General features: G+C 36.3%; 1 protein-coding gene and 1 long non-coding RNA gene across 11 annotated transcripts in view; one reads left to right on the top strand and one right to left on the bottom strand.

The window, feature by feature from the left end:
• KDM4C (lysine demethylase 4C) overlaps positions 1–26912 on the bottom strand; it is a 430619-nt gene that overhangs the window by 294447 nt on the left and 109260 nt on the right. For all 10 annotated transcript variants that reach the window (XR_006294971.1, XM_043565681.1, XM_043565689.1 and 7 more), the window contains 3 exons: positions 26223–26272; positions 10922–11025; positions 6637–6774 (listed from right to left, as the gene is read on the bottom strand). Coding sequence is in view for 9 of the 10 variants with exons in the window: in XM_043565681.1 (XP_043421616.1) it covers positions 6637–6774; positions 10922–11025; positions 26223–26272 (292 nt within the window). In the remaining variant the exon portion in view is untranslated. The remainder of the gene's footprint in view (positions 1–6636; positions 6775–10921; positions 11026–26222; positions 26273–26912) is intronic.
• LOC122474671 overlaps positions 9530–26912 on the top strand; it is a 68585-nt gene continuing 51202 nt past the window's right edge. Inside the window, exons 1-2 of the long non-coding RNA XR_006294972.1 lie at positions 9530–9608; positions 21717–21840. This is a non-coding gene — a long non-coding RNA (uncharacterized LOC122474671). The remainder of the gene's footprint in view (positions 9609–21716; positions 21841–26912) is intronic.

The raw sequence follows: 26912 nt of genomic DNA, 5'->3' as shown, positions 1-26912 counted from the left end.
TTGCATCAGCAGAGAAGGGTATCTCAAAGGAAAGGGAACAATGACTTGGATTGGTATGCCTTATTTAAGAAGTCCCAATTCACACTTAGCTCTTCCACCAGGAAACAAACATCAGCTGGGCCAAGGGTTCAGATCCCACTTTTCCTAAGTACTCCTTTAACTAGCTTTTTCTTAAAATTACCACATTTTATCAAAAGACTTAAACTAAGGCCTGAAAAACAGATAATACAAGGGTGCCTGGGTGATTCAGTCAGTTAAGGCATCTGACTCTAACCATTTATTCATTGCTCATACTCAAGAATAATAAAAATCAAAATATCAAATAATAATAATAAGAGACAAAGCCATCATAAAAATTGCACTCAACAGTGTAAACAAAAGGCATACTATTCGGCTCAGGTAATGATCTGGTCATGAGATCCAGCCCCGCAAAGGGGTCCTTGCTATGCATGGAGCCTGCTTGGGATTCTCTCTCTCCCTCTTTCTCTGCCCATCCCCAGCTCGCACATGCACTCTCTCCCTCTCAAAATAAACTAAAACTTAATAACAACAACAACAACAACCAAAAAAAAACCCAGATAATACCTTGATTTCAGTTTAGCAACTAAACATCAGTGTCATAAACCATATACCTCAACTCCCCAAATCCAGCAAATTTAAGTTAGTAATAAATCAAATTGGGCTCCCTAGTTCTGAGGACTCAAGTCCCAGATATCTCCCCTACAGACACAATATATACTAATCAACTGACTTTCTACTATACTACTTGAAGTCTCAGATTTTCTGAATCTCACAATTCAATACTTTATCAGAATAAAATGAGGGATATAATATGAATATTTTCTTTCTTAATACTTATTCCAGATATATAAGTACTAATTCCCCAGTCAGAGTACAAGCTCCAAAGGACATGCCTTCATATGATTCTGTTTCTCTACATGGTATTTTGTACTCTATGTTGCACTACCAGGGCCCAGTAAATAGAAACAAAATAGAGGTAAAAAGAAAAAAAAATGGAGAAAATCTCTGGGCTCACAAAGTTCATATTATATATGCCACATCAGATAGCCAAAATTAGAATGCAGGGACTGTGAGTCTACATTTTCCTTCTTTCACGTGCTCTAAGAATAGAGAAATCTCGTGATCTAAAGCATAATAAAATATAACATAGGGACTAACCATTAAAATGATTTCTGATTGTTTAAAAAAAGACTGCCCAAGATTAAAGATTTTTTGGAAGGATTCTACTTGATTTAAGAATAACGAAATCTAATTTTAGAAAAGGACTGAAATAGGGGCGCCTGGTGGCTTAGTCAGTTAAGCATCCGACTTCAGATCAGGTCATGATCTCACGGTTCATGGGTTCAAACCCCACATGGGTCTTTGTGCTGAAGGCTCAGAGCCTGGATCCTGCTTCAGATTCTGTGTTTCCCTCTCTCTCTGCCCCTCCCCAACTCATGCTCTGTCTCTCTGACTCTTGAAAATAAATATTTTAAAAATCTTATTAAAAAAAACCTGAAATATGAAATGGAATGAAGCCATATCACAGCTCTTGTATGTAAGACAATAATCAAAATCCCTTCTAGATTAAAGGGAAATCAACTTCAAAATTCTATCTTTTTAAACTTGCTGAAACATTTGAGGATTCAAATGTCAAAATGCTTTAAAATTATATTGTGAAGTAATGTTCCTGAAGTTCATGAGAGAACATTCCCAGATCTGCAGTGCAATTTTTCAAATTTCTGGCATATCATGTTAGTAGATTATCACTTAAAATAAAATTGATTTAAAATAAGAGGTATCATTTTGAAGCCACCAACTATTACCTTTCCTCCCAAGAAGATAACATTATTTACCATGCCATAGATAAGTTTCTCACACTGCACACATGGTCATAAACACACTACTGATGGTGTAGGCTAGATATGACTGTCCCCAAGACAATGATTCTTTTTTACTCAAGAAAATCAGTACAGTAAATAACTTTTCTTCCCTTCAAGACAATCACAGTGCTTGAGGCTGCGGCGACACAAAAACAAAATATCTTCACAAATGTCTCCAAACAGTCAAGCTGAAAATCTAAGCCAAAGTTTCATTTAACAGCCTGTCAGTTTTTTGATGTGAAGCTAATGAATGCAGTGGCAAACAAATCCATCAAACCTAACATCAAAACAACTGCACTTCATCCTACCAAACGGAAAAATGAAATACAACCTGCAGGCCAGCTCTTTGATCCAGCCTAGCCAGGAAGCGGACAAGTGCCACCACAGCTGCCACACAGAAGTAACCATGGATTCCATTTAACCACAGGAGAGAACGATCCAGAAATGGGAAACATTCATCTCAAATATGCACCAAAATTTTCTTTCAATTGCTAAAGCATTTCATAGTTTTAAATCTCTACCAGAAAAAAATGTAGCATTTTACACTAGATCACTCTGATGTTCAAACCAATAAAGATGCCTAAAATAACTCATGATGGTATGTTCCACTCATACTTCAGTTTTGAAAATGGAGGTTTATTAAAAGCCCTTCTGTTCTTTATGAAAGCTCCCTAAAGACAAAGAAAACATGCCCATCTTCTTTGTACAAACATGTAGCACAATCCTGTTGCAAAGGAGGAACTCACCAAGCACTCTCTGAAGCTGAACTCTGCCTAAGCCAGTAGGCAAATGGGCATATAGCAACCTAGAACAATCTTCTCAATTCTTCTTCAGTGAAAACCTTACCTCTGAACAATGAAATGGGGGAAAATTACATAACCCCCTTCTTAGGTAGGTGAGTTCTCTTAAAGGCAAAGCCCTTCTGTTCTGGAGTATCATGCAGGATTTTTCTGAATAAAATCACCAATATCTCCAATATTATCAGTGAGCCTGGGGTTATCTTTTCAAAACCTAGTGTTTTGGTGTATTTTTCAATTAAATATAGGATTTTGTAAAGTTCTTTCCTAAGTTGTCAAAGTCGAAATATTGGTTTGTAATATGTAAAATATAACCAGTACAGACCCCACATTCTGCACCACATTAACTTCTGTCCCACAAAGGGACACTATTGGGAGTTTTTACATACCCATATGAACCCAATGTGACAGGTAAAGAAGACCTCACTGCACCTAGTGCTTCCACTAGGAAAAAGCATGCCATTATTTTTTTTAATTATCTGTCCCCCCCAAAAAAAGCATAACTCATCATCACTTGTGAATAACTACTTCTTAATAGCTATCATTTAGAATAAACTGGATATGGCAAAAAATTAAGGCAAAAATTTGTTAGTTTAAGAATTAATTTTGGGCACCCTCAAAGCCACAAGTCTTTTAAGTGCAGTTTATAATGTATAATCCATTATACATTTGTCCTTAAAAAAAAAAACATAAAAACTAACTGCCTAATTCACAAATTTTCCCGAGACTAAAAGCTACACACGCATGCATGGACAGCATGCACATACACATGATACAACAGTGTGTAAAGAAACAGCCTTGGAGATCAATAAAAATGTGTCAGATAAATTATAAAGACACCAACATATGCACAAAAATGCCATCACAGCACCCTACAATATAAGATAACTTATTTTTCTGAGAATAGCCAAGATAATATTAAAATTGAGGGGTATAATTTAAGAAAGCATAAGTGTGTTTTAGTGAAACATTCAAAACTGTATCCATTACAATTTAGCTTCCAGTTTTTTGTTGTTGTTTAAATAACCTTGTTTTTCACTTCATTTTATTTTTTAAGTTTATTTTATTTATTTATTTTGAGAGAGGAAGAGGCAGAGAGAAATGGAGAGAGAGAATCCCAAGGAGGCTCCATGCTTGTTAGCACAGAGCCAGACCCGGGGCTCAATCTCATGAACCATGAGGTCATGACCTGAGCCAAAATCAAGGTCAGATACTCAACCGACTGAGCCACCCAAGGTGCCCCTAGTTTCCAGTTTTTATGCAGAATAACTAAATTAGTTACATCTACTCAAAGTAGATTCTTAATATATCACCATGTCAATTATTAATTGGAACTCCATGGTAGACAGAATATTGCCCCCACCTTCGCACCCCTACCTCCAACAACAAAGACATCCATGTCCTATTCCCTATAATTTGTAAATATGTCATCTTATATGAAAAAAGGGATTTTGTGGACTGCCTGCTCTGAAATGTACAAGACCACCTGGAAGGACATGAGAGATATCTCTAGGAGCAAAGACCTGGCTGACAGGCAGCAAAAAAATGGGAATTCAGTCCTACAACTGTAAGGAACCAAATTCAGCCAACAATCTGAGCAAGGGAATGGATTCTTCACTAGAATCCCAGTTAGAAATGTAGCCCTGCAAACACCCTGATTTTTGCTTAGTGAAACTAATATCAGACATACAACCTACAGAGATGGTAAGTGAGTATTGTTTTAAATCACTACTTTTATGGCAATTTGCTCCAGTAGCAATAGAAAACAAATACATTTCTCAGAGCAGCACCACCTCACCAAAATAAGGGAAGGGTGGAGACAACACCTAAAAACATCTCAAACACATGCAATCTAGTGCACTATTTACCCAAAACTGCAGTATAGCCATTGAACAATTTTGTACCTAGCAAAATTCCAGAACCAAGACAGTCATATTCCTTAACTAAATTGAGTGATACAAATCAACGCAGCATGAATGGATATCCACATATCTAAGGTTTTCTCCCTCTCATAACAGATCTATGGGTGGAGAGGTATTTCTAATTTATATAGGAAGGAACAAACAAAATACACAATTTTCCTAATGATATATGACTAGCCAGAAGAAAAGTTGGGCCTTAGATCCCTGCTTCCTCCACCACAGCGCACTACTCTTACAGTCCCACAATCCTAGGCTCTGTCAGCTGGGATTTCAGAGGACCACTGCCCACCTCTCTTACTTGGTCACACCCCAGTCCCATTCTACATTAACAAAGAAATGTGGAAACCCACCCAGGACATTTTAGCCTTGAGGAGAAACTAATCTGGCCTATACCGTGAACTAGATCTGAAACTCAGAGTAAACAAGCACCAGCTAATTTTCTGATAACTGAACAGCTGTGACAGCTGACTTACTCTGTCAATGATTAAAACTGCAAACCACAGGGGCACCTGGGTGGCTGAGTTGGTTAAGCATCCGACTTCAGCTCAGGTCATGATCTCGCGGTTTGTGGATTTAAGCCCCACATTGGGCTCTGTGCTAACAGCTCGGAGCCTGAAGCCTGCTCCAGATTCTGTGTCTCCCTCTCTCTCTGCCCCTCCCCCACTCACGGCTCTGTCTCCCAAAAATGAATAAATGTTAAAAAAAAAATTGTTAATAAAAAAAATAATGCAAACCATAAAATAACATACCTTGCTATTACTATGGGTGTATGGCTCTGTTTCAATGTAGATCCAAGCACTACCTCTCTGTGAAAACACTGCAGGTAGCTGGCCAAGGTACATACACTGAGTTTCCTATTTTTTTTATTAGGTTTATTATAATATGAAGGATCCATAATGGGAAGAAGTAGTTCAGTTCTGTTCCTTTCTAAATTACCCTTTATAAATAGAAATTACTCAGAACAGAAAAAGTCTTCTAATAGTAGGAGCTTTCCTTTTTTCATAAATCCATACAAATGGTTCCTAGGCTGCCAAAGGGCTCTACTTTTATTTTAATATATTATGTAATTTTCTAAATACACATGTAAATCAAACCTGGTGTTCTTTTCCCTGAATATATTTCTAAGTTCACAATGGTTCCACATACAAGCTTTATCAATGTGGAATGAAAAACACTCACTTATACCATGCAGTGGCCAAAATAAAGCCACATAAGCTGTTATGTCATTTTCCACTAAATCTGTGTCAATTTTACACACTCCATAAAATACACAGTTTCATTCATAGCTGCCCTCTGCCAGCCTATACCCTTGCCTTCAAAGCCATAGGAAAGAAAGCAACTTAATGTAAGCCACCATCTCTTTGAAGATGTCCTCTATTTAACACCACAGGGGGAAATTAATTAAATTTAATGGAAGTTGTTTCTTGTGAATGAAAATACACAGTATGTGAACTAAATTAAATATACTGAGCAGGAAATGCAAAATTTTGTACAAATGCAACATAAAGATACATTTCTTATTAAAGTATATTCTGCATTACTTTCAAGAAATTTATTTCTGCACTAAGGGAAGTTTTAATCATTTCTTACCACCCTCCCTCAACCTCTTACTATAATTTTTACAGACATTTTCATCTACAAGTAGTTGTTTTCTAAGCCATGGAACTAAATTCCATATTTAGTCCATGTTAGGTAAAGAGCCAAGTCTTCACCTAACATGGAGCCACAGGGAGCCACTGGGAAATCTCACAAAAAAATAATTGGTGGCTTTAAGAAAGGAAGCAAACATCAGTTGCATAAAATTACCTCTCAAAGTAAACTTCTCCACAAAAATCTCAAAACAGAAAACTATAGCTACAAATGATAACACATGCCATGTAAAACAAATATATCTAATCTGAAAATAAATTACCATGGTGCGAGGCACACAGTATCAATGAAGGGAAAAAAAGTGCTGCATATGATCTTAGATTTCCCACCACAATAACCAGAATACACATTTAATTTATGCCTTATTTTTGAGGCATAACTTACCAATTTAGCAACCTTCCCATAGTCAATCCATCTGACTGTAGCAAAATTTGTAGATTCTGCACAGTTGAAACCATGATTAAAACCAGCATGGTAGCCATATGGAAAAGTAATCATAAATTCTCCAGCCTCCTGAGTGATCTGCAGGGTACAAAACATATAATATTTTCAATTATCAGACTTTCCAAATTGCAAAGACAATTAAAATATATTTCCTATTTTAAAAAAAGAAAAAAATGCCATGATATCAGAGCTATCTAGTATAAAAGAAGTTCCCCCAGATCTTTATCCAATCCTTCAGTAGTTTTTCAGAAAACTTTAAAGACTTTTCTAAACAGGGTGTGACCTTCTGGCAATGTAATTCCCTCATTCAATCCATAATCAAAGATATTTTATTTTATTTGAAGCTGTCTTTAAGTTATCCAAGTAAATTTGTTCATATTAGCAATCAATGTGCATATTTTTAATACTTTAAAAAATCATGTTACTGGAGTTATTTCACAGGACATATTTTGACTGATGTTTGTTAGAGCTAAAAAAAAAACTTCAATAATGCATGCTCAACAGGCTTTACTATTAATTCTATTGCTAAAGAGTTGGTGGTATTCACCAAATTATTCTTCCATAATATTCAGAAAACATTTAATTAACTGTGTTCCATTTAATAGTAAAATTTCTATCAAAGAATTATTCAAATATGTATGTGTAAGTGCATCTTCAAATATAATTAAAGTAACTTGAATAAACCAGTCAGAGATTAAAGACTAACATGAAAAATATACTTATTCCACTCCTATTTATTAGGCTAAAGACATGGCTTTCTCTAATTACCAAAACACACAAAATACACCATGAGCTATAGAAAAAATAGTAAAACAAAATTTTTTGGTGTTTTTTTTTAATTTACCTATACTATTATGGACTATCAAATTTATTATCCATGGTTAATTTTCAGTCCTAAAATACTGAGAAATATGTGGGTATGTACATGTATATAAACATTCAGGAGGCATACTGTATAAATAAATAACAGTTGTATACAATGCAACTCGGTTGCCATTTTAGGGATGCTAAAATGTTGTAAAAGTATTTTCTTTCCCAACAATCCTGAAATTTATCTCATCATCTTCTCCCCCATGAGAGCCTAGCAGGTGTTCTATCGCAATGAGCAGCAACTCAGTTGCCACCTGGCAGGCAGAGAATGGCTATCAGTGTTCAACATGGTTCCGGTTCCATCATTTTGAGCCACATGAGAACACAGCCTGGTTCTCTCCTTTCCTGGTCTCACTGAATTTCATTAATTATAATTGTGCTTGGAAACTAGGCACTTCCCTGTACTTTGTGATAAAACAAAACTCACCCTGATCACCTGTTTATAACCCTACATAGATGGGGGAAGAGGGTGCAGCTGCTGCCTTTGGAATAAGGAGACTATCTTCACTGCTCCACTGAATGCCACCTACAATCTTTTTCTACTCTACCTAGAAAATCTTGCTCTTGCCATGTTGAAAAAGAGCACCTGTTCCTATTGAATGGGACTCTAAATTTTATGCTTCTGTATAATTTCTAGAAACAGGTCAGTCCCAGTTTACCAAAATATAAGGCTAATTAACTGCTTTGGTGTAATATACAGGTCAGAAAATAGGGTAACAGAAAAGAATAAGTCCCTTTTATTATAAAACTAAACAATCACCACAATTCCATATAATGAAGGAAGTTGAAAAGTGCACATGATCTAAAAGCATACATTATGTTTATTAAATACTTTTTCATATATATATGTACATATATATATATGATTATGTGCAAATACATCGAAAGAAGGAGGAAAATAATGTTTCTCCAAATGTGAAAGAACTGCCTAAAAAGAGGGTCGAAGTAAGGAGAAAGAATATGTTCTGTATAACATATATTATGCAAAACCCTTCTTAGAGGTCATCTCTTTTCATCCTCGTAACAGCCCTATTAAGTAGGTACTATTGTTATCATCATTTTCCAGCTAAAGAAACTGAGGCTTAGATACAATTTACATATTTATATACTTTCTATTATAAACTTAAAGCTTTTATCCAAGATGAACCAAAAGAAAGTAGAGAAATGAATTGTAAAAATTAAAAGACACTAAACTTAAAAAAAAGAAAAAAAAAAGAAACTGAGGCTTAGAAAAATTACATAATTTTCCCAGGTGACAGAATCAGGAATAAATTTGTGAAGTTTAATTTGGAAGCCTACACTACTCTGTCCCACGTTACATTACCATTATCAGAGAATATGTTTCTTGAGGAGCACAGAGTTATCACACATCCTTCATCAATGTAGAAAGGGAAGTGGCAGTATTTCATATGAAAAACTGCAATTGCCAATCAGATGATGAGGCACTGGTGTCTTCAGAAGCCACAAAATGTCCCACCCTCAAGAGAGCAGAGGAGAGCCATCTGGTGATTTACCAAGGAGTATTAAGAAGCCACAGCCCAGAAAGGGGTGGAGGGCACCTGCCTCCTTCTCCCCAAAGCTTAGAAAGGAGCTATGAGTTCCAAGGCCTCCATCCTGGGGAAATGAACCAATCCCACAATCCTACTACTTCACATAATCCCTTCTCCAAAGACCAGCTTGATCAATTATCTATCACCAGCCCTAAAATCATAAAAGATTTTCTATCCTTGGGAGACCCTAGTTCACTCATTCTCCTCTGTCTTCTAAAACTCCAACTTAAATAAAAGTGTCTGATCAAGCTAATGCCAACCACCTAAAAGAAACACTCACTGATGATGTGTCTGAGACTAAAAAACCCAGTGCCCAGAGGTATCTGCAAGTGAGACAGAGCGCCACAGCAGCAGTGGCCCATCTCAGGGACACACCCCCCGCCCTCTGTAACAGTGGGCACTGTGACAGCGCTGCAGTTCAAGACCAGCCTCTCTCCACATCTGTGCACACCTGCCACAGTGCACATGTCAGAAGCATGCTTTTTGTCATGGGTAAGACTATGTGAGTAAAACAGTGGTGACAGCATCTCTGTCACACAAGACAGATATGTCTCATCTTATACGTGAATATAGCTAGATGCTTTGTGCATGAGCATGGATTCCCCTCAGGCTGGAGAATGATTCCTGGTCCTTGCAAAAATTCCACTTTGAACAAAGCTGGGGATTGAGGGGTGGAATGCACTTTAAGGGTCTGAGATTAATAAGAGGTAAAGATTTAGTCACAAGTGAAAAACTTCTGAGGTGAAAAACAGCAAAGATTATAGGAATAAAAGTCAAATTAAAAATGAAGAAAAAAAGAAGATGAAGAGGGTATAGCTATTTATTAATGTTTCTATAAGGAACTAATTACTAAATCCTCCTCTGAGAGGGAGCTTTTATTTATCTGGTCAAAAGTTTTTTGTTTTTGTTTTTTTTTTCTTCATTTTAGCTTCTTCACATAAAAGTTCTCATGCTCTGTAATAATTCTGACCCAATAACTACCCATGGACACAAAAAATAGAAGAATCTAGCATGTACTGAGTCTTACAGAACTTAATCTTTAGAAATACTCCAAAGAAGCAATATCTGATTAAGTCATCAGGCAATTTTATCCATAATGAAATTTTCATTGTACTATGTCTGAATGTGTTTAGAAGCAACATACTGGTGTCATAATCATTGACTCTAACCAAACTTCTAATAATAATTGTTTTTAAAAAATTGATCACAGGGGCGCCTGGGTGGCGCAGTCGGTTAAGCGTCCGACTTCAACCAGGTCACGATCTCGCGGTCCATGAGTTTGAGCCCCGCGTCAGGCTCTGGGCTGATGGCTCAGAGCCTGGAGCCTGTTTCTGATTCTGTGTCTCCCTCTCTCTCTGCCCCTCCCCCGTTCATGCTCTGTCTCTCTCTGTCCCAAAAATAAATAAACGTTGAAAAAAAAATTGATCACATATATATAAATTGTTATTCATAATCACATATTGATCACATATATATAAATTATGTTATGTTTTATGTTATAAAAGACTTCAGTGTATAAGTGCTACATCTCATTTTGTTGAACGTTCTGCATTTTATTTTCAGTATTGTTCTAAGTGAACTATAACCAGCATGAAATCTCTAGTAAATGTATCCTGAAATAAAAGTAACTTCAAATTAGTATTTAGACAAATAATTGCCAGGTTATAAAACATAAATCTGAATTTTCCTACCCACATCCTAAAATTCATATTTGAAGTCAAGGATATATTAGCTTGTGTTACACTTGTCTTAAATATAAATACTACACACACGAAGTGAAATGTTAAAGAGTAATACTAATATACCTTGTCAAAGGGAATACCATACTTCTTCAGTACTGAAGGAGATATCAGTGTCATCTTGTGGCGAAGAAATGCATCACACCCTTGAGAACTGCTTGGGAAAAAACCTAAATGGAAATAATAAATACAAGTATTAACGTGTCAATTATGATAAAATTTCAGACAGGTTTTGTAAACCTTACGTTCTAGTATTCTCACAGAATGACAGCTTTATGCAAATAGAGACTAACTCGACCATCAAAAAAAAACCTCTGGTTCTAAAAATTAGAGTCAGAATTCTTAAAAACTAAGGAATACATATGTATATCATTAAAGGTAGACATTCTTACAAAAAGAGCTCCCAAAATTATTTTCATAACATATAAGATTACTAAGCCTTACAAATTTTTTTTTTATTTTTTTAGTGTTTATTTATTTATTTTTTGACAGAGAGACAGAGCATGAGCGGGGGAGGGGCAGAGAGAGAGAGGGAGACACAGAATCTGAAACAGGCTCCAGGCTCTGAGCTGTCAGCACAGATCCCGACGCAGGGCTCGAACTCAGACTGGGAGACCACGACCTGAGCCGAAGTCCAATGCTCAACTGACTGAGCCACTCAGGCGCCCCAAGCCTTACAAATTTAAATGAACACATTTTAATTCAATCTGCCTTGTAACTGATGAATGTGCAAAGTAATAAAGCTGATTAGGAAGGTAAATATGCATTTTCATAAAGAAATCTCTCATTTTAAAAAGGCTCCTAGAAGTGATCATTCCAGATACACTTGTCCCAATGCCTGGCAAAGAACAGAAACACAGCAGTTTCCCACCTTTCTGTGTTTCTTTTTGATCAATTTAAAACAGTTAACTGCTAGTGTAGATAATGCTGCTATAAGCACTGGGGTGCACGGATCCCTTTAAATTGGTATTTTTGTGTTCTTTGGGGAAATTTAACTCATATCTGGAATCTAAGAAAGAAAACAAAAAGCAAAGGGAAAAAAGAGAGAGAGAGAGGCAAACCAAGAAACAGACTTTTAACTATGGAGAACAAACTGATGGCTACCAGAGGGGAGGTGGGTGGGGACATGCATGAAATAGATGAGGGGGATTAAGGAGGGCGCTTGTTGTGAGGAGCACTGGGTGAAAGTGTTGGATCACAATACTGTACACCTGAAACTAATATTACACTGTACATTAACTGGAATTTAAATTAAAACTAAAAAAAAAAAAAAAAAAAAAAAAAAGGTTAGCTGCTATCAATTTCCTGAACCAACTTCCTGGCCAGCACCAGTCAAATGCTTGGACACCTGCTCCACCAGCCTGTGTGGGAGCAATGTTTTGAGGAGTCCCTTAAGTGAGGAAGGTTAACATGCAGCAACCCTTTCACTCAACAGTATATTACAGACCAAAACAGAGTCGTTTTTTTCTACCACTGACTCCATCCCTGCAGTGCTGAGGCAGACTCTCATGAATTCAGCTATGCTAAGCTAGAGGAAAATGAGCATGCATGACCCTGGCTCTTCACCTTCCTCAGTCATAGGGAAACACAACCATGCCAAAGAGAGTGGGAAAGCAAGAAGGGAAAGGCACACATGGAAAGACAGAGAAGAATCCGAGACAGAGAACCCAGACAGAAAACAGAACTCACCAGGAAAACAAGGGTTGCACATGAGTAAAGCGGGAAGAAGCAAAGATGCTGTGTAACTCCTCCACTACCAAAATGAAGAGAAAGCCACTGGAAATGCCAGTTATCTAACTCTGTGCTTCAACACACAAATAGGTCAAGCATGTGACGAATCTGACAAAAGGATTACCAGTACTCATTAACTCCATGAACCATTTTAACCTCATGGAAGTATCTCACAAGAATATTTTTAAAGTAAATAAGACTTTATTGATGCTACCATGTAGTATGTGCTCATCAGAAGGAAATAAACCAGCCAGCCAAGAAATAGTCATTAGGTTATAAGGAACCATCTGCAAAAAGGCAGCATGTACTGCTTAAACGTCTGCACTTGAATTTTTTAAGTAGTTGGAAATATTAAAAAGTATATGCCAAAGGAAACAGCAGAACTATTACTATTCCCTATAATACCAATGAGAATAAAAAGAATAATTTTGCCCTATATGGTCATTTGATGCAGCCCTTTGTTTATGGTTAATACTTATTATACATAAGTAGAAAATAAAACTTTATACCAAATAAGCAACCCAACGAAAAAATGCAGACTCCAGTGAATGAAGAGAAAATACCACACTAGTGTAATGGCCATATTTACACAATATGAAGTCCTGGGTCTTACACCACCGACAGTAAAGCACAGCAAAGTCGTCCCCAAACGCACAACCCATGGAAACATTTTAATATTACAATTCAAGTGGATTTAGCAAACTTTTCAAATCTGTAACTTTGTGCATCCTAAATGAATTGAGTTTTAAATTAAAATCAATGAAGAAAGAGGAGTCTATTTAATTTTTTTTTAATTTTTTTAACGTTTTTATTTATTTTGAGACAGAGAGAGACAGAGCATGAACAGGGGAGGGTCAGAAAGAGGGAGACACAGAATCTGAAACAGGCTCCAGGCTCTGAGCTGTCAGCACACAGCCCGACGCGGGGCTCGAACTCACGGACCGCGAGATCGTGACCTGAGCCAAAGTCGGCCGCTTAACCGACTGAGCCACCCAGGCGCCCCTATTTAATTTTCTTTTGATATGGATTTATAATCAGGGCCTGAACAATGTGGTAACTGGTCATAATTTAAATCGGAAAACCACGGGAGGAAGGTAATTTACAGTATATTAAAAAACTTGAATTGGTTTAGAATTTATATTTACAACAGGCTATCAAAATTATATTTTACATCACTGAAAAACACCTTGTAAACAGCACAATTTATGTTCAAAGCATGTAACTCAAAATGAATTTTACCTCAAAATATCTACAGCAGTACATAGCTTATTCCACAGTGTATGAAAAGTATGTTATGTAACATATAAGCAAGCCAATATAATCAGAATACTTATAGATACAAAATGGTATTTTTAAAAACTCAGAGCAATGCTGGCTGAAGAAATGCTACTATCTTTCATAATTAGTTTAAAAAATGCTTTGGAATCACCTACATAAAAAAAACTCTCTGATATAAAAGATAACATTAGGGTAAAAAATTCAACTTAAGACAAGTTGAGTTTTCCAAGAGTCACAAAGAAAAGAAAAAAGTGTTAAAATTTTTGCAAATAAGTTCTTTAAAATATGCCTTTCAGAAGCATTTTTTTCTACTCTAGTATTTGCTTTCTTGATGTTAAAGTTCTGAATAATTTAATTTATTTGGAAGAAGTGGTCTCTAAAAGTTATATTTTAATGTCACTACTATAACATTCCATAAAATTTTCTAGTTTACCAGTCACACTCTTTTCATGATCTTGGAAATCAAGAAGTTCCAACAAGAAAAAACTTCTACACTGACCCTTCAATGATCTAAGAGTGGAAACAGCAGCTAGCATCCCACTGCCACGCCTCACACCCATCTTCACCAGCTAATATGCCAGGTGTAGAACACACAGAATAAACCTGCCACATCTTTCTGCAGCAACTACTTTTGTCACATTAGGTCACCTGGCTTATTCTTACATAAAAATAAACATATTAGGTAGGGGAGCAAGACACAAAATCTGCATGAGTGTTGTGGGGTAGTGAGGTTTTACTCTTTTCTCCTACAGGGATATTTTGGTAAGAATATTTGAGAGGCAGACTACAAGACATGAAGTATGCTATGGGATTTTTGTATAAACCTTATCCAATGCCCTCTTACAGATGCTTGACACACAAGCTTACTTGAGCACCAACTTTCCTCTCTCCTTTACCACTCTGAATGAACACACACCTTTTCACTGGTATTAAATAGCAAAGCTAAGTTTTAGACCAAAGATCTAATTGTTTGAAATATTTAAAGCCACCCTCACCTTGTCCACATGGCCATCAAAACAAGAGAGAATAGCAGTTGTTAATAACTTGCTGAGTCTTACTGAGACATGGATTCTAAACACAACTTCAACACTCATGTAGCTTTGAACAGTCGTGTAATCTCTCAGCTCCTCAGTTTCCCTGTCTGTACAATTAGGATGCTATTATTATCTTCCTCACTGGATTCTTTTTTTCCAGCTTTATTGAGATATAACTGACATGTAACATTGTATAAGTTCAAGGTATCAGAGTAAGAATTTAATTCATGTATATACTGTGAAATGATTACCACAATAAGTTTAGTTAATATCCATCACTTCATACAGTTACAGTTTTTTATAATGATAAATGATTTTAATGATACAGTTATAATTTCATAAATTTTATCATATCATAATCATAAATGATATATCATAAATGACAATGATACAGTTTTTTGGATATGATAAAAACTTTTAAAATCTACTCTCTTAGCAACCTTCACATATACAATATTAACTATAGCCACATACTGTACAGTACATCTCCAAAACTTATTCTTCTTAGAACTTTTAAGTTTGTACCTTTTGACCACCTTAACTCATTTTCCTTACCCACCATGTCTGTGAACCACCACTAAAATCTGTTCTCAGTATCTGTATGTTCAGTTTTTTTAGATTCCACATGTGAGATCATCTAGTATTTGTCTTTCTCTGTTTGACTTATTTCACTTAGTGTAACAATTCAAGATTCATCTATGTTGTTACAAATGGTAGAATTTCCTTCTTATGGCTGAAATGCCATTGTCTTCACAGGTACACATTTGCTTTATCCATTCAAATGTCAATGGACACTTAGATTGTTTCTATATCTTGGCTACTGTGAATAATGCTTCAATGAACATGAGAGTGGAGAGATCTCTTCTAAACAATGATTCCTTTTCATACATATCCAAAAGAGGAATTGTTGGATCATACAGTAGTTATAAATTTAATTTTTTTAAGTTTGTTTATTTTATTTTGAGAGAGAGAGAGAGAGAGAGAGCAGGGGAGGAGCAAAGAGGAAGAAGGAGAGAGAAAATACCAAGCAGACTCTGGGTTGTCAGCACAGAGCCCAATGCAGGGCTCAAACTTGCAAAATGTGAGGTCATGATGTGAGCCGAAACCAAGAGTCGGATGCTTAACTGACTGAGCCACCCAGGCGCCCCCTATCTTAAAATGTTTTGAAGAAACTCCATACTGTTTCCTACAATGGCTGCCCTCACTGGATCATTACGGGAAACCAAAAGGATAATGCACAAATAACTTAGCTATAGTCAAAAGGTAGAAGCAACCTAAGTGTCTGTCCATCAACTGATAAATGGATGAACAAAAAGTGTTAATAGTCACACAATGAAATATTACTCAGCCATAAAAAAGAATTAAATGCCCATACATACTATAAAATGGAAAATATGATAAGTGAAAGAAGCCAAACACAAAACATCACATATTGTATCATTCCATGTATACTGAAATATTCTGAAAATGTAAATTCCTAGAGAGAAAGCACATTAGTGGTTGTCAGGGGCGAGGGAGAAGTGGGAGGGAACAGAGAACAACTGATTAATAGATACAGGGTTTCTATTTAGGGTGATGAAATTTTCTTGGAACTTGATAGAGGTGATGATTACACAATAAGAATATACTAGGGGTGCCTGGGTGGCTCAGTCAGCAGAGCATCTGACTCTTGATCTCAGGGTTGCGAGCACAGGCCCCACATTGGGCATGGAGCCTACTTTAAAAAAAAAAAAGAATATATTAAATGCCACTGAATTGTGCACTTCAAATTAATAGTTTGTTTTATGTTATGTGAATTTTACTTCAATTTAAAAAAAAAAAAAACTTGTTGGCACCAAAAACCATAAAATACCTAGGAATAAACCTAACCAAAGAGGTGAAAAATCTACACAATGAAAACTATACAAAGCTTATGAAAGAACTTGAAGAACACACAAAAAAAGTAAAAATAGTCCATGCTCATGGATTGGAAGAACAAATATTGTTAAAATGTTGATACTACCCAAAGCAATCTACATAGTCAATGCAATCCCTATCAAAATAGCAGCAGCATTCTTCACAGAGCTAGAACAAACAATCCTAAAATTTGTATGGAACCAGAAAAGATTCCGAACAGCCAAAGCAATCCTGAAAAAGAAAACCAAAGCTGGAGGCATCACAATCCCGGACTTCAAGATGTATTACAAAGCTGTAATCATCAAGACAGTATGGTACTGGCACAAAAACACTCAGATCAATGGAACAGAACACAGAGCCCAGAAATGGACCCACAAACATATGGTCAACTAATCTTTGACAAAGCAGGAAAGAATATCCAATGGAATAAAGACAGTTTCTTCAGTTAATGGTGCTGGGAAAACTGGACGGTAACATGCAGAAAAATGAACCTGGACCACTTTCTTATGCTATACACAAAAATAAACTCAAAATGGGTGAAAGACCTAAATGTAAGACAGGAAGCCATCAAAATCCTCGAGGAGAAAGTAGGCAAAAACCTCTTTGATCTTGGCTGCAGCAACTTCTTACTCAACACGTCCCTGGAGGCAAGGGAAACAAAAGCAAAATGAACTACTAGGACCTCATCAAAATAAAAAGCTTCTGCACAGCGAAGGAAACAATAAGCAAAACTAAAAGGCAACTGACAGAAAGGGAGAAGATATTTGCAAATGACATATAAGATAAAGGGTTAGTATCAAAAATCTATAAAGAACTTACCAAACTCAATACCTAAAAACAAATAATCCAGTGAAGAAATGGGCAAAAGACATGAATAGACACTTCTCCAAAGAAGACATCCAAATGGCTAAAAGACACATGAAAAAAATGTTCAACATCATTCATCATCAGGGAAATACAAATCAAAACCACAATGAAATACCACCTCACACCAGTCAGAATGGCTAAAATTAACAACTCAGGCAATAACAGATGTTGGCAAGGACGCAGAGAAAGAGAATCTTTTTTGCACTGCTGGTGGGAATGCAAACTGGTGCAGCCACTCTGGAAAACAGTATGGAGATTCCTCAAAAAACTAAAAATAGAACTAACCTACAACCCAGCAATCGCACTACTAGGTATTTATCCAAGGGATACAGGTGTGCTGTTTCGAAGGGGCACATGCACCCCAATGTTTATAGCATCACTATCAACAATAGCCCAAGTAAGGAAAGAGCCCAAGTGTCCATAGACAGATGAATGGATAAAGAAGATGTGGTATATATACACAACGGAATATTACTCGGCAATCAGAAAGAATGAATCTTGCCATTTGCAACTACATGGATGGAACTGGAGGGTATTATACTAAGCAAAATTAGTCAGTCATACAAAGACAAATATCATGACTTCACTCATATGAAGTCTTTAAGATACAAAACAGATGAACATAAGGGAAGGGAAGCAAGAAGAATATAAAAACAAGGAGGGGGACAAAACATAAGAGACTCTTAAATACAGAGGTCAAACTGAGGGTTGCTGCAGGGGTTGTGGGTGGGGGGATGGGCTAAATGGGTAAGGGACATTAAAGAAAACACTTGTTGGGTTGAGCACTGGATGTTATACATAGGGGATGCATCACTGGAATCCGCTCCTGAAATCATTATTGCACTACATGCTAACGAACTTGGATGTAAATTTAAAAATAAAAATAAAATAAAAATGAAGTATGTAAGACATACTCAGCAAACAGTAAAAAAAGAAAGAAAGAAAGAAAAGAAAAGAAAAGAAAAGAAAAGAAAAGAAAAGAAAAGAAAAGAAAAGAAAAGAAAAGAAAAAAAGGGAGAAAAAAACTTGTTAGTATACTTGACACAGTAAATTTCAGTAAATAGTAACCATTCTTTTTATCCCTATTACTCATTTAAACAATACTGACTCTAGTCACCATGTTAGTTCAACGAATCTTCCTTTTCCACTATCTCTGCAGCCTGCTAGCTGAAAAGGGGGAATCACAGTCCCAAGAGATCTAGAGAGCTGACTGGGGGTGTTTTCATGAAAAGTCAATGGTTACACAGCTTTAAAAACTGTCTCATTTCCAGGGTACCTGGGTGGCTCAGTCAGTTGGGCATCTGACTCTTGATTTCGGCTCAGGTCATGATCTCAGTTTGTGAATTTTTGAGTCCCACATCAGGCTGTGCACTGACAATGTGGAGCTTGGATTCTCTATCTCCCCTTCTCTCTGCCCCTCTCCCACTCATCCCCCCTCCCCCCACCCCAAATAAGCAACCGTCAAAAAAAAAGGTTTAAAAAAACTGTATCATTCTCTTGGGCCTTCTGACCTAAACCTAACAGTTCTAGTCACAAGTAACAAACTTCTTCCCCAAAAAGGAATTCTAACAGTCAAGCACAACCTGAGTTAAACCATATGGATTCACTTTTAACTTCGTATTCACCTGTAGATTCTTCCAATTGTTCTCTAACTCTATTGTTTTAAAATTAAACATCAACATTCAGCCTGGATTCCAAATTAATACTCACAGTTGAGCTCTAATGTAAAAACCCTATACAACTAGAAAGACCAGACTGAGAAGACAATCACTTATTTCACACTCCAAGCTATGGATATTGGTAAGGACAACCATTTTACAACTTATTTCCCCCATACCAACTCCTGTCCACAAGTAACACATTAGGGTTTCTGTGACAGGTAAATCAATGAACTCCCAATGAAATGGTATCTGATTTGGAGGTATAAAAAAAAACTGGAAGAATAGTTTGGAAAAACAAACTAAGTTTCCAATGAGCAAAACAGTTTAAATATATATTTCAAGAAGAATCAACTCTTGTGGTTATAGCATCCAAGAGAAGGGAAGAGCAATAATACAAACTTATAATAGGCTGCTTAAACAACTTGATTTATATGATCTATACCTCTTTTATACTATCTACAAAGATAGGACCCTACCAGTTGCCAACTCCTTAATAAACTAAAGACAATATTTTGTTTGTTTTTTAAGATACTTTACAGTGGTAAGCAAGCAACGATGGTCTTTGGAACATTCTTTCAGCCCAAACATGTTAGAGGATAAAAATGTAGTATGATAAAAAGCATGTACTCCAGAGCTCCCAACAAAGCCCTAAAGCCCAAAAAGTATCCCATAATAACCTTTGCTAAGACTAATAAAGTACTGTGGGTGGCTCAGTCAGTAAAGCATCTGACTTCGGCTCAGGTAATGATCTCGCAGTTTGTGAGTTCGAGACCTGCATCGGGCTCTGTGCTGACAGCTCAGAGCCTGGAGCCTGCTTCAGATTCTGTGTCTTCCTCTCTCTCTGCCACTCCTCCACCTGTTCTCTGTCTCTCTCTCAAAAATAAATAAACACTAAAAAATTAAAAAAAAAAAAGACTAACAAAATACTGCTAGGAGTTGTGCAGCATGGGTAGTGCAGAATCCCATAAGTCCTCTCAAGGAACAGGTTGCATCCATTAAATACAATGTCCAGTATCCAATGGAAAAATGATCATATGTGAGAAGCATTATTCTAAGTGAAAGAAGACAAAGGAGTCTACATACTGTAAAATTCTATTTTTAGGGACAGAAATCAGATTAATGGTTGCCAATGGCTGTGGGGAGGGATTAACTGGGAAATGGCACAACAGAACCTTTTCAGGGAATTGGATATGATCTGTATCTTGATGATGGTGGTAATTATACCACTGTACATATTTGTCAAAACTCACTGAACTGTATATTTAAAGGGAGTCACTTTTGCTGTAAGCACATCATACCTCAATTAATCTGACCTCCCAAAATAATCATTAAATGTTTTTAAATTGTTTTAGAGATAGAGCAGATCTACTCTAAAAATGTATTCTTTCCTTCAGATAAAAATTTCTCCAAACTGTCCATTGGTTTATATTTTCTAACACATTGGCTGTTACAAAGGAATTCCTTTTATTTTCTTTCTTAATTTTTTTAATGTTTATTTATTTTTGACAGAGAGAGAGAGACAGAGCATGAGTGGGGGAGGGGCAGAGAGACGGAGACACAGAATCAGAAGCAGGCTCCAGGCTCTGAGCTGTCAGCACAGAGCCCGATGCAGGGCTTGAACCCACAGACCGCGAGATCATGACCTGAACCGAAGTCAGACGCTAAACCGACTGAGCCACCCAGGCGCCCCACAAAGGAATTCCTTCTAAATTCCAATCTCATATGACAAACTAAACCCATAATGTTGCTATTAAATCACCAAAGTTTGAGCCTTGGAAAAAGATTAAAAATCAAAGTTTAGTAACTATTACTATGGATTTGAGAACACTACTTTGGAGAAGTTTAAATTAGTTATTAGTCAGGAAGGAAAGGATGAAGGGAAGAAAGGAATGAGGAAAGATGAAGAAATCAGACATGTAGAATATATGCCCACATTAGCAACAGATTTTAAGATAATTTAATTTAAATATAATTGAAATTTACCCAAGTATGCTTTGATAGAGTTTTTATAATGGTTTTTGCAATATTCATATGACTAACAGGCTTGAAAATATATAGCAACCATACAAACAAATGGTAAGGAAAAGAATACAGAAAAAGAATATAGAAGGATTCAATTAATTTGACTTCTGTGAGAAGTGCTTTTAGATAGATGTATTAAATTTACACATGAAATTTCTTAACAACTTTATTAATGAAAAGAACCAATGAGCTACAGTATGTGGGGAAAAACTTGGTACTTTTTACCCACATCCCTACCTAAAATATCAAGTTTAGAGGTTTAAGCTACAGTTGACCTCTCTGTGCTTGCTACCATTTAATTTGGATTAGGTAGAAAATAATCACACTGCAAGGTTCACCCACCTCTCAGCGTCTCATAATCTATCAAAACAGACTTCACTCTGCTTTAAGTGTCCCATGACCCACCAACATCACTACTAGTAGAGACAGAACTCCATGGAGCACTCCAGAGGAGCACCAGGAGATATTCACACTGATCATGGTCTTGAGAAGGATGGTGAGTCTCCTAAACAATCACCTTATTTTATCTCCTGAACACAGTACACTATGTAATAGTCAAGTCTTTTCCAGTTCAAGCTGGCTGTCAGAACATTTAGGGTTCAAATTTCTACCCAATTTAACAAGTATATAGGTCATTACATATGGTTTCTTATTGCATTCCTAAGACCACATTGTTTCAGATCCCACTTCTGTCCCCTTGACATGACACATGGACCACACAGGCATAGATCAAGGACTCCCCAGGCCAAGTACTTTGAGCTCAAACAGGTCATAGTCAAGCTAACCAGAATTTTCCTGGCTCAGCTTCCATCATGCAGAATCAAAGTACTCTTAATTTCCCTCCATAGTAACTCCTCCCTGACAGCTGACATTCCCTTCCCAAATTCTTCCTTCCCATTCTCTGCTGTCACTTTTTAAAAAATTGTCTTCCATCCTACATTCAAATTATGCTAGCTTGGTGTATGTTATGTATCATTTCCCAATGTCTAAAATCCTTCTAGGAACATAGCTGGGTATAAAATATTCAGATATATTTAAACATGGACAGTGATATCTGACATCAAATTATGAGGAAATTAAGTTTAGGGCCTGCTGCACCATTCTTAATGTAACTCAGCTGATAGAAAGATGAAAATAACATACCCTGACATACCACACATTGATCTCCATGCCTAAGGCATGAGTTAGGCATGAAGGCAGAGAGTATATCACTGAACTTCATTTTTTATGGCTTAGGGGGTCCCTTAAAATTGACTATTTACACACAGGGGTGTTTTTATTTATTAGTCTTTCAAAATGAGGCATTTTAATATGATATTTTCAGACCATTAGCTAAATGAATGCTTAAGGGAATAATGTATTTATGATTTGGAGATCTAATAAAAGTATATTTTCCTAATTCCAAGATAGAGGCATGAGAACAGATCAATTTAGAATCTGTTCATAAAACTAAAATGACTTGTTATTTATTGCTGCTCTTCTAGTCTCTTGACAGCAGGTTCACAATCTCTTCAGGCCAAACCCTCTGAAGGGATTTAAAGATGGCTTCCCAGAAATCCATATAAATGACCAATTTTGAGTATAATTTCAGAGTCCACAGACTGCCTGTATCCCACCCACAAGACCCTTCTGCAATCAGGCTAAGGCTCTCTGCTCCACAGGCTTAAATTTAAGGCTACTAGTCATTAAAACACACACAACCCCAAATTTTTAAAAACTAACTATTAAAAAAAGCAAATTAATCCTTCATAACAATGACTCTTCTGTTCTTTTTTGCTAAATGTTGTTTTAATAAGTCACAACTAAAATACTTGCTACAAGTAAGTATAAGAATCAATTTATTCACTTCTACCACACTGTCATCTGAAACAAGATTCCTGCTGATCATTCATACTTCCAAACTCAGATGCACAAAGCCCTAACTCACATATTCTTTTCCCAGTAACCAATATTTTGACCACAGTAAGTCATCTTCAATTTTTTTTAACGCTGGCATTTTATTCACAACAAAAAAACTAATGGACTACAGTCCTTCACAAAAACTTTTAGTCATTCCCAATTTATTTTAATCCATATGTTGCTTAACTCAATAGAACAGCAAAATATTGTCTTATTTCTAAAATAGATGAGATTTTGATGATCTAAAAAGTGAAAATGTTCAAAACTGTCATTCATGATTTAACATTATATCTCTATTCTCCTTTATATCTTTCATTCAGTTGTATCAAACCAAAAATTAGAAAGAATGTAATGGCATTACAGGCAAACATAACAAGTATAAGAATTGCAACAATTCACTTGAGTTTTTTTTTATTATACTTACATCTACATAATATTGGGGAAAAAACTATATAAACGAGAAAGCAGCTGAAGGGCAAAATCAAATCCTGGCTTTATTAGATGCAGGCTTAATGTCTTCCAGATAAAATATTTGTAGGTGCCACAGTCAATCAAGATTTCAATGGAAACCAAAGATGAAAGCATTCATGCATAAAAGGCAAGAGTGATAATTATGATGTGCAGACAAGATAATGGAAAATATCCCAGGCTGCTTTTCATTTTATGTATCAAGTGCTGCCTTGACCTAGACATCCTATAATGTTCCATCACACTTACTGCATTATTTTATCATTTTAATTATTTAGCAGAATTCAATTAATTTGGCTGGCATCTGGTCAGTGGATGGGATTCCTCTACTCTCTATTGGGTCTTTTCCCTGTGTCATTTCTCAAAATAATCCTGCAAAACAGTTCTGAACAAACATGCGATTGATTTAAAATTCTTGTTCATCCTTCAAGTTTATTAACCTCTTACTGATTAAACAAATGGCACCCACTTTCCTAGAATGTCATTTTCAGACAGTTTATGTCAAAGCATTCGCAGACAATTTATAGCAGAAATTTTAGTGTGTGACTCTATACTGTAAAGTTTACATTGGCTCCATTTTAAAAGTTCTCTGGTGGTGAGGCAAACAGAAAATGGTGGAATAATTATTATAGAGAAGAGGATAGCTCAGCATACAGATTTAGCACAAAGTTCACTGCCTGTGTATTTAAGGATTATGATAATCATTTTCTCAGCTATGTCTAATCTATTATCCAGAACCAGGATTCATCCACCTTAATATTCATGAAAATAGTCCCTAACAAAGTTCAAGATTACAGTTACATTGCTATTATTACTACAATGTATTACATTATAAAAACACTAAGACTTTATAGTTATTAGCCTGCCAAAATTATAATAATGCTTCTGACAAATGTGATACTGTAACTGTTCCTTCTAATACTCTCCTATAATTTGGGGGGAAAGTAACTTTTAGATATCATTAACAAGTTCTGTTCAAAACTGTCAAGTCAATGAAAGGGATTTTTCAGTGTCCCCATTTCATTATCAAATGAAAACATACATAATGCAAGAACAAAAATCCTTTCCTACTAAAAGGCAAACCTAAAACACCAATAAAACAGATCAGCACCTGACTAAAAGGACAATGGTCACTGAGGATTCGATCCTGGATAAAAGCAGAATGTCTTAGGCTAGTTGTCACTCAAATGGAACTCCACTTTCCCCTAGAAACAAGTCACTACCAGTCTACTTCTTCCTTGGTCAAGGAAAACAGATGAGGTTGGCAGTGGGTGAATATGATTCTCCTCCCTTGTATTAACAGATATAGCAAGTTTTTTTTCTGTCCTAAACACAGAAAAGAAAAGAGGAAAGCGCCTTCTGTGATACAAGTGGGTACACAATGAAACCATTAATAGAGTTCTTCATTCTGGCCCATATGAAGTTGGACAAAGCCACAAAAAATAAAAATTCAAGTTCCACTAAGGTATGTTTAAATTTGCCAGTCTAAGGGGCGACTGAGTGGCTTAGTTGGTTGAGTGTCCGACTTCAGCTCAATTCATGATGTCGCAGTTTGTGAGTTCAAGCCCCGAGTCACGCTCTGTGATTGAAAGGTCAGAGCCTGGTGCCTGCTTCAGGTTCTGTGTGTGTCTCTCTCTCTACCCCTCCTCTGCTTGCACTCTGTCTCTGTCTCTGTCTCTCTCTCAATAAATAAACATAAAAAAAAAAAACTTGACAGTCTAAGAAGGCATATACCCTCATGCTTATCTGCTTATGTCATCTTCATACTTCCATAAGAGTAACCCCAAACCCAGGGTACCAAATCAGGAGTCAGAAAGAGATTTAACACAACCCTTTGGTGAAATGATAGGACAACATGAAAAGTACTCATAAAATACCTGCACCCTGATATGCAGCATCAGTACTCTTTGGAATTCATCTCAAAGGTGTAACTTTAAAAAAGGAAAAACAGGGGTGTCTGGGTGGCTCAGTCAGTTGAGCATCCGACTTTTGCTCAGGTCATGATCTCATGGTTCATGAGTTCAAGCCCCACATTGGGTTCTGTGCTGACAGCTCAAAGCCTGGAGCCTGCTTCAGATTCTGTGTCTCCCTCTCTCTGTCTCTCTGCCCCTCCTTTGCTCGCACTTTGCACTCTACCTCTCTCTAACATAAACATTTTTTTTAAAAATTTTAATAATAAAAAAGGGAAAAAGATTATTAGCACAATGTTAAATAAGTTATATATACGTATATATGTATTAAAAATTATATAAAAGAGAAAAAATTGGAAATAATCAAAATAGTTAAGTGCAATTACTTGATGAACTACTAAGCAGCCAACTAAAATAATCATAAAGACTATGCAACAGGAAAAAATATTCACACAGTAATGTGAAAAAAAATTTAATTGTTCTATTAGAAAAACATTCAAAACTTAAAAAGAGTAAAACTAACCAAGTTAGATTCCACACTGTAAAAATACCTCAAAAACAAATAATCTGTCTAGATGAGAAACATAGAAAGCAAGTTTACCTTGAGCTAGTCTTTCAAGTCGTTTTCCATGTTCCGGGGGTATTGCATACCTAAAATTTTAAACATAAATAAAAATTTTAGGTTTATAACTGTTCTTAGTATCCTAAGACAATGTCATGTAAAACAAAAACAAAAACAACAATGCCAAATTCCATTTAGACATACTGAAATTAGAAAACTAATCACAGAGTCATATCCCTTAAACACTAGACAGAAGAAAAATAAACTTAACCACCTATTTCAATACCCCAGCTCACCATCCCAACCACATTTTACAAATTAGGGAACAAAGGCCCAAGGCCAGTAAACTACTTGGAGAAGGGAGGCAGTTAGCCACAGCAGGAAGACTAGAACCTCTTTTCCAACACTCACAGCACCCCAGAAATCCAGGGCTATTTTTGGTTGTATGTTTTATGTTTTGTTGTTGGTTAGTTTGGCCTTTGTTTTTAAGAAGACCTAGGTTGCTGTGCTTTTTTTAACCTTTTAAAATGTTTTTATTGACAGCAGGATAAAACACAAAATTATTGTAGCAATATTCATATTTGCATCAAATATTTCTAAGAACATTATACCTTTCAAGTAGATTTTTTTTAAGTTTATTTATTTTTGAAGGGCAGAGAGAGACAGGGGGACAGAGGATCTGAAGCAGGCTCTGAGCTGACAGCAGAGAGTCTGATGCGGGGCTTGAAG

This window comes from Prionailurus bengalensis, chromosome D4, assembly GCF_016509475.1.
Source record: "Prionailurus bengalensis isolate Pbe53 chromosome D4, Fcat_Pben_1.1_paternal_pri, whole genome shotgun sequence".
NCBI lineage: Eukaryota > Metazoa > Chordata > Mammalia > Carnivora > Felidae > Prionailurus > Prionailurus bengalensis.
Note: the sequence above shows the minus strand (reverse complement) of the source record. Positions and strands in the feature narration are given on the sequence as shown.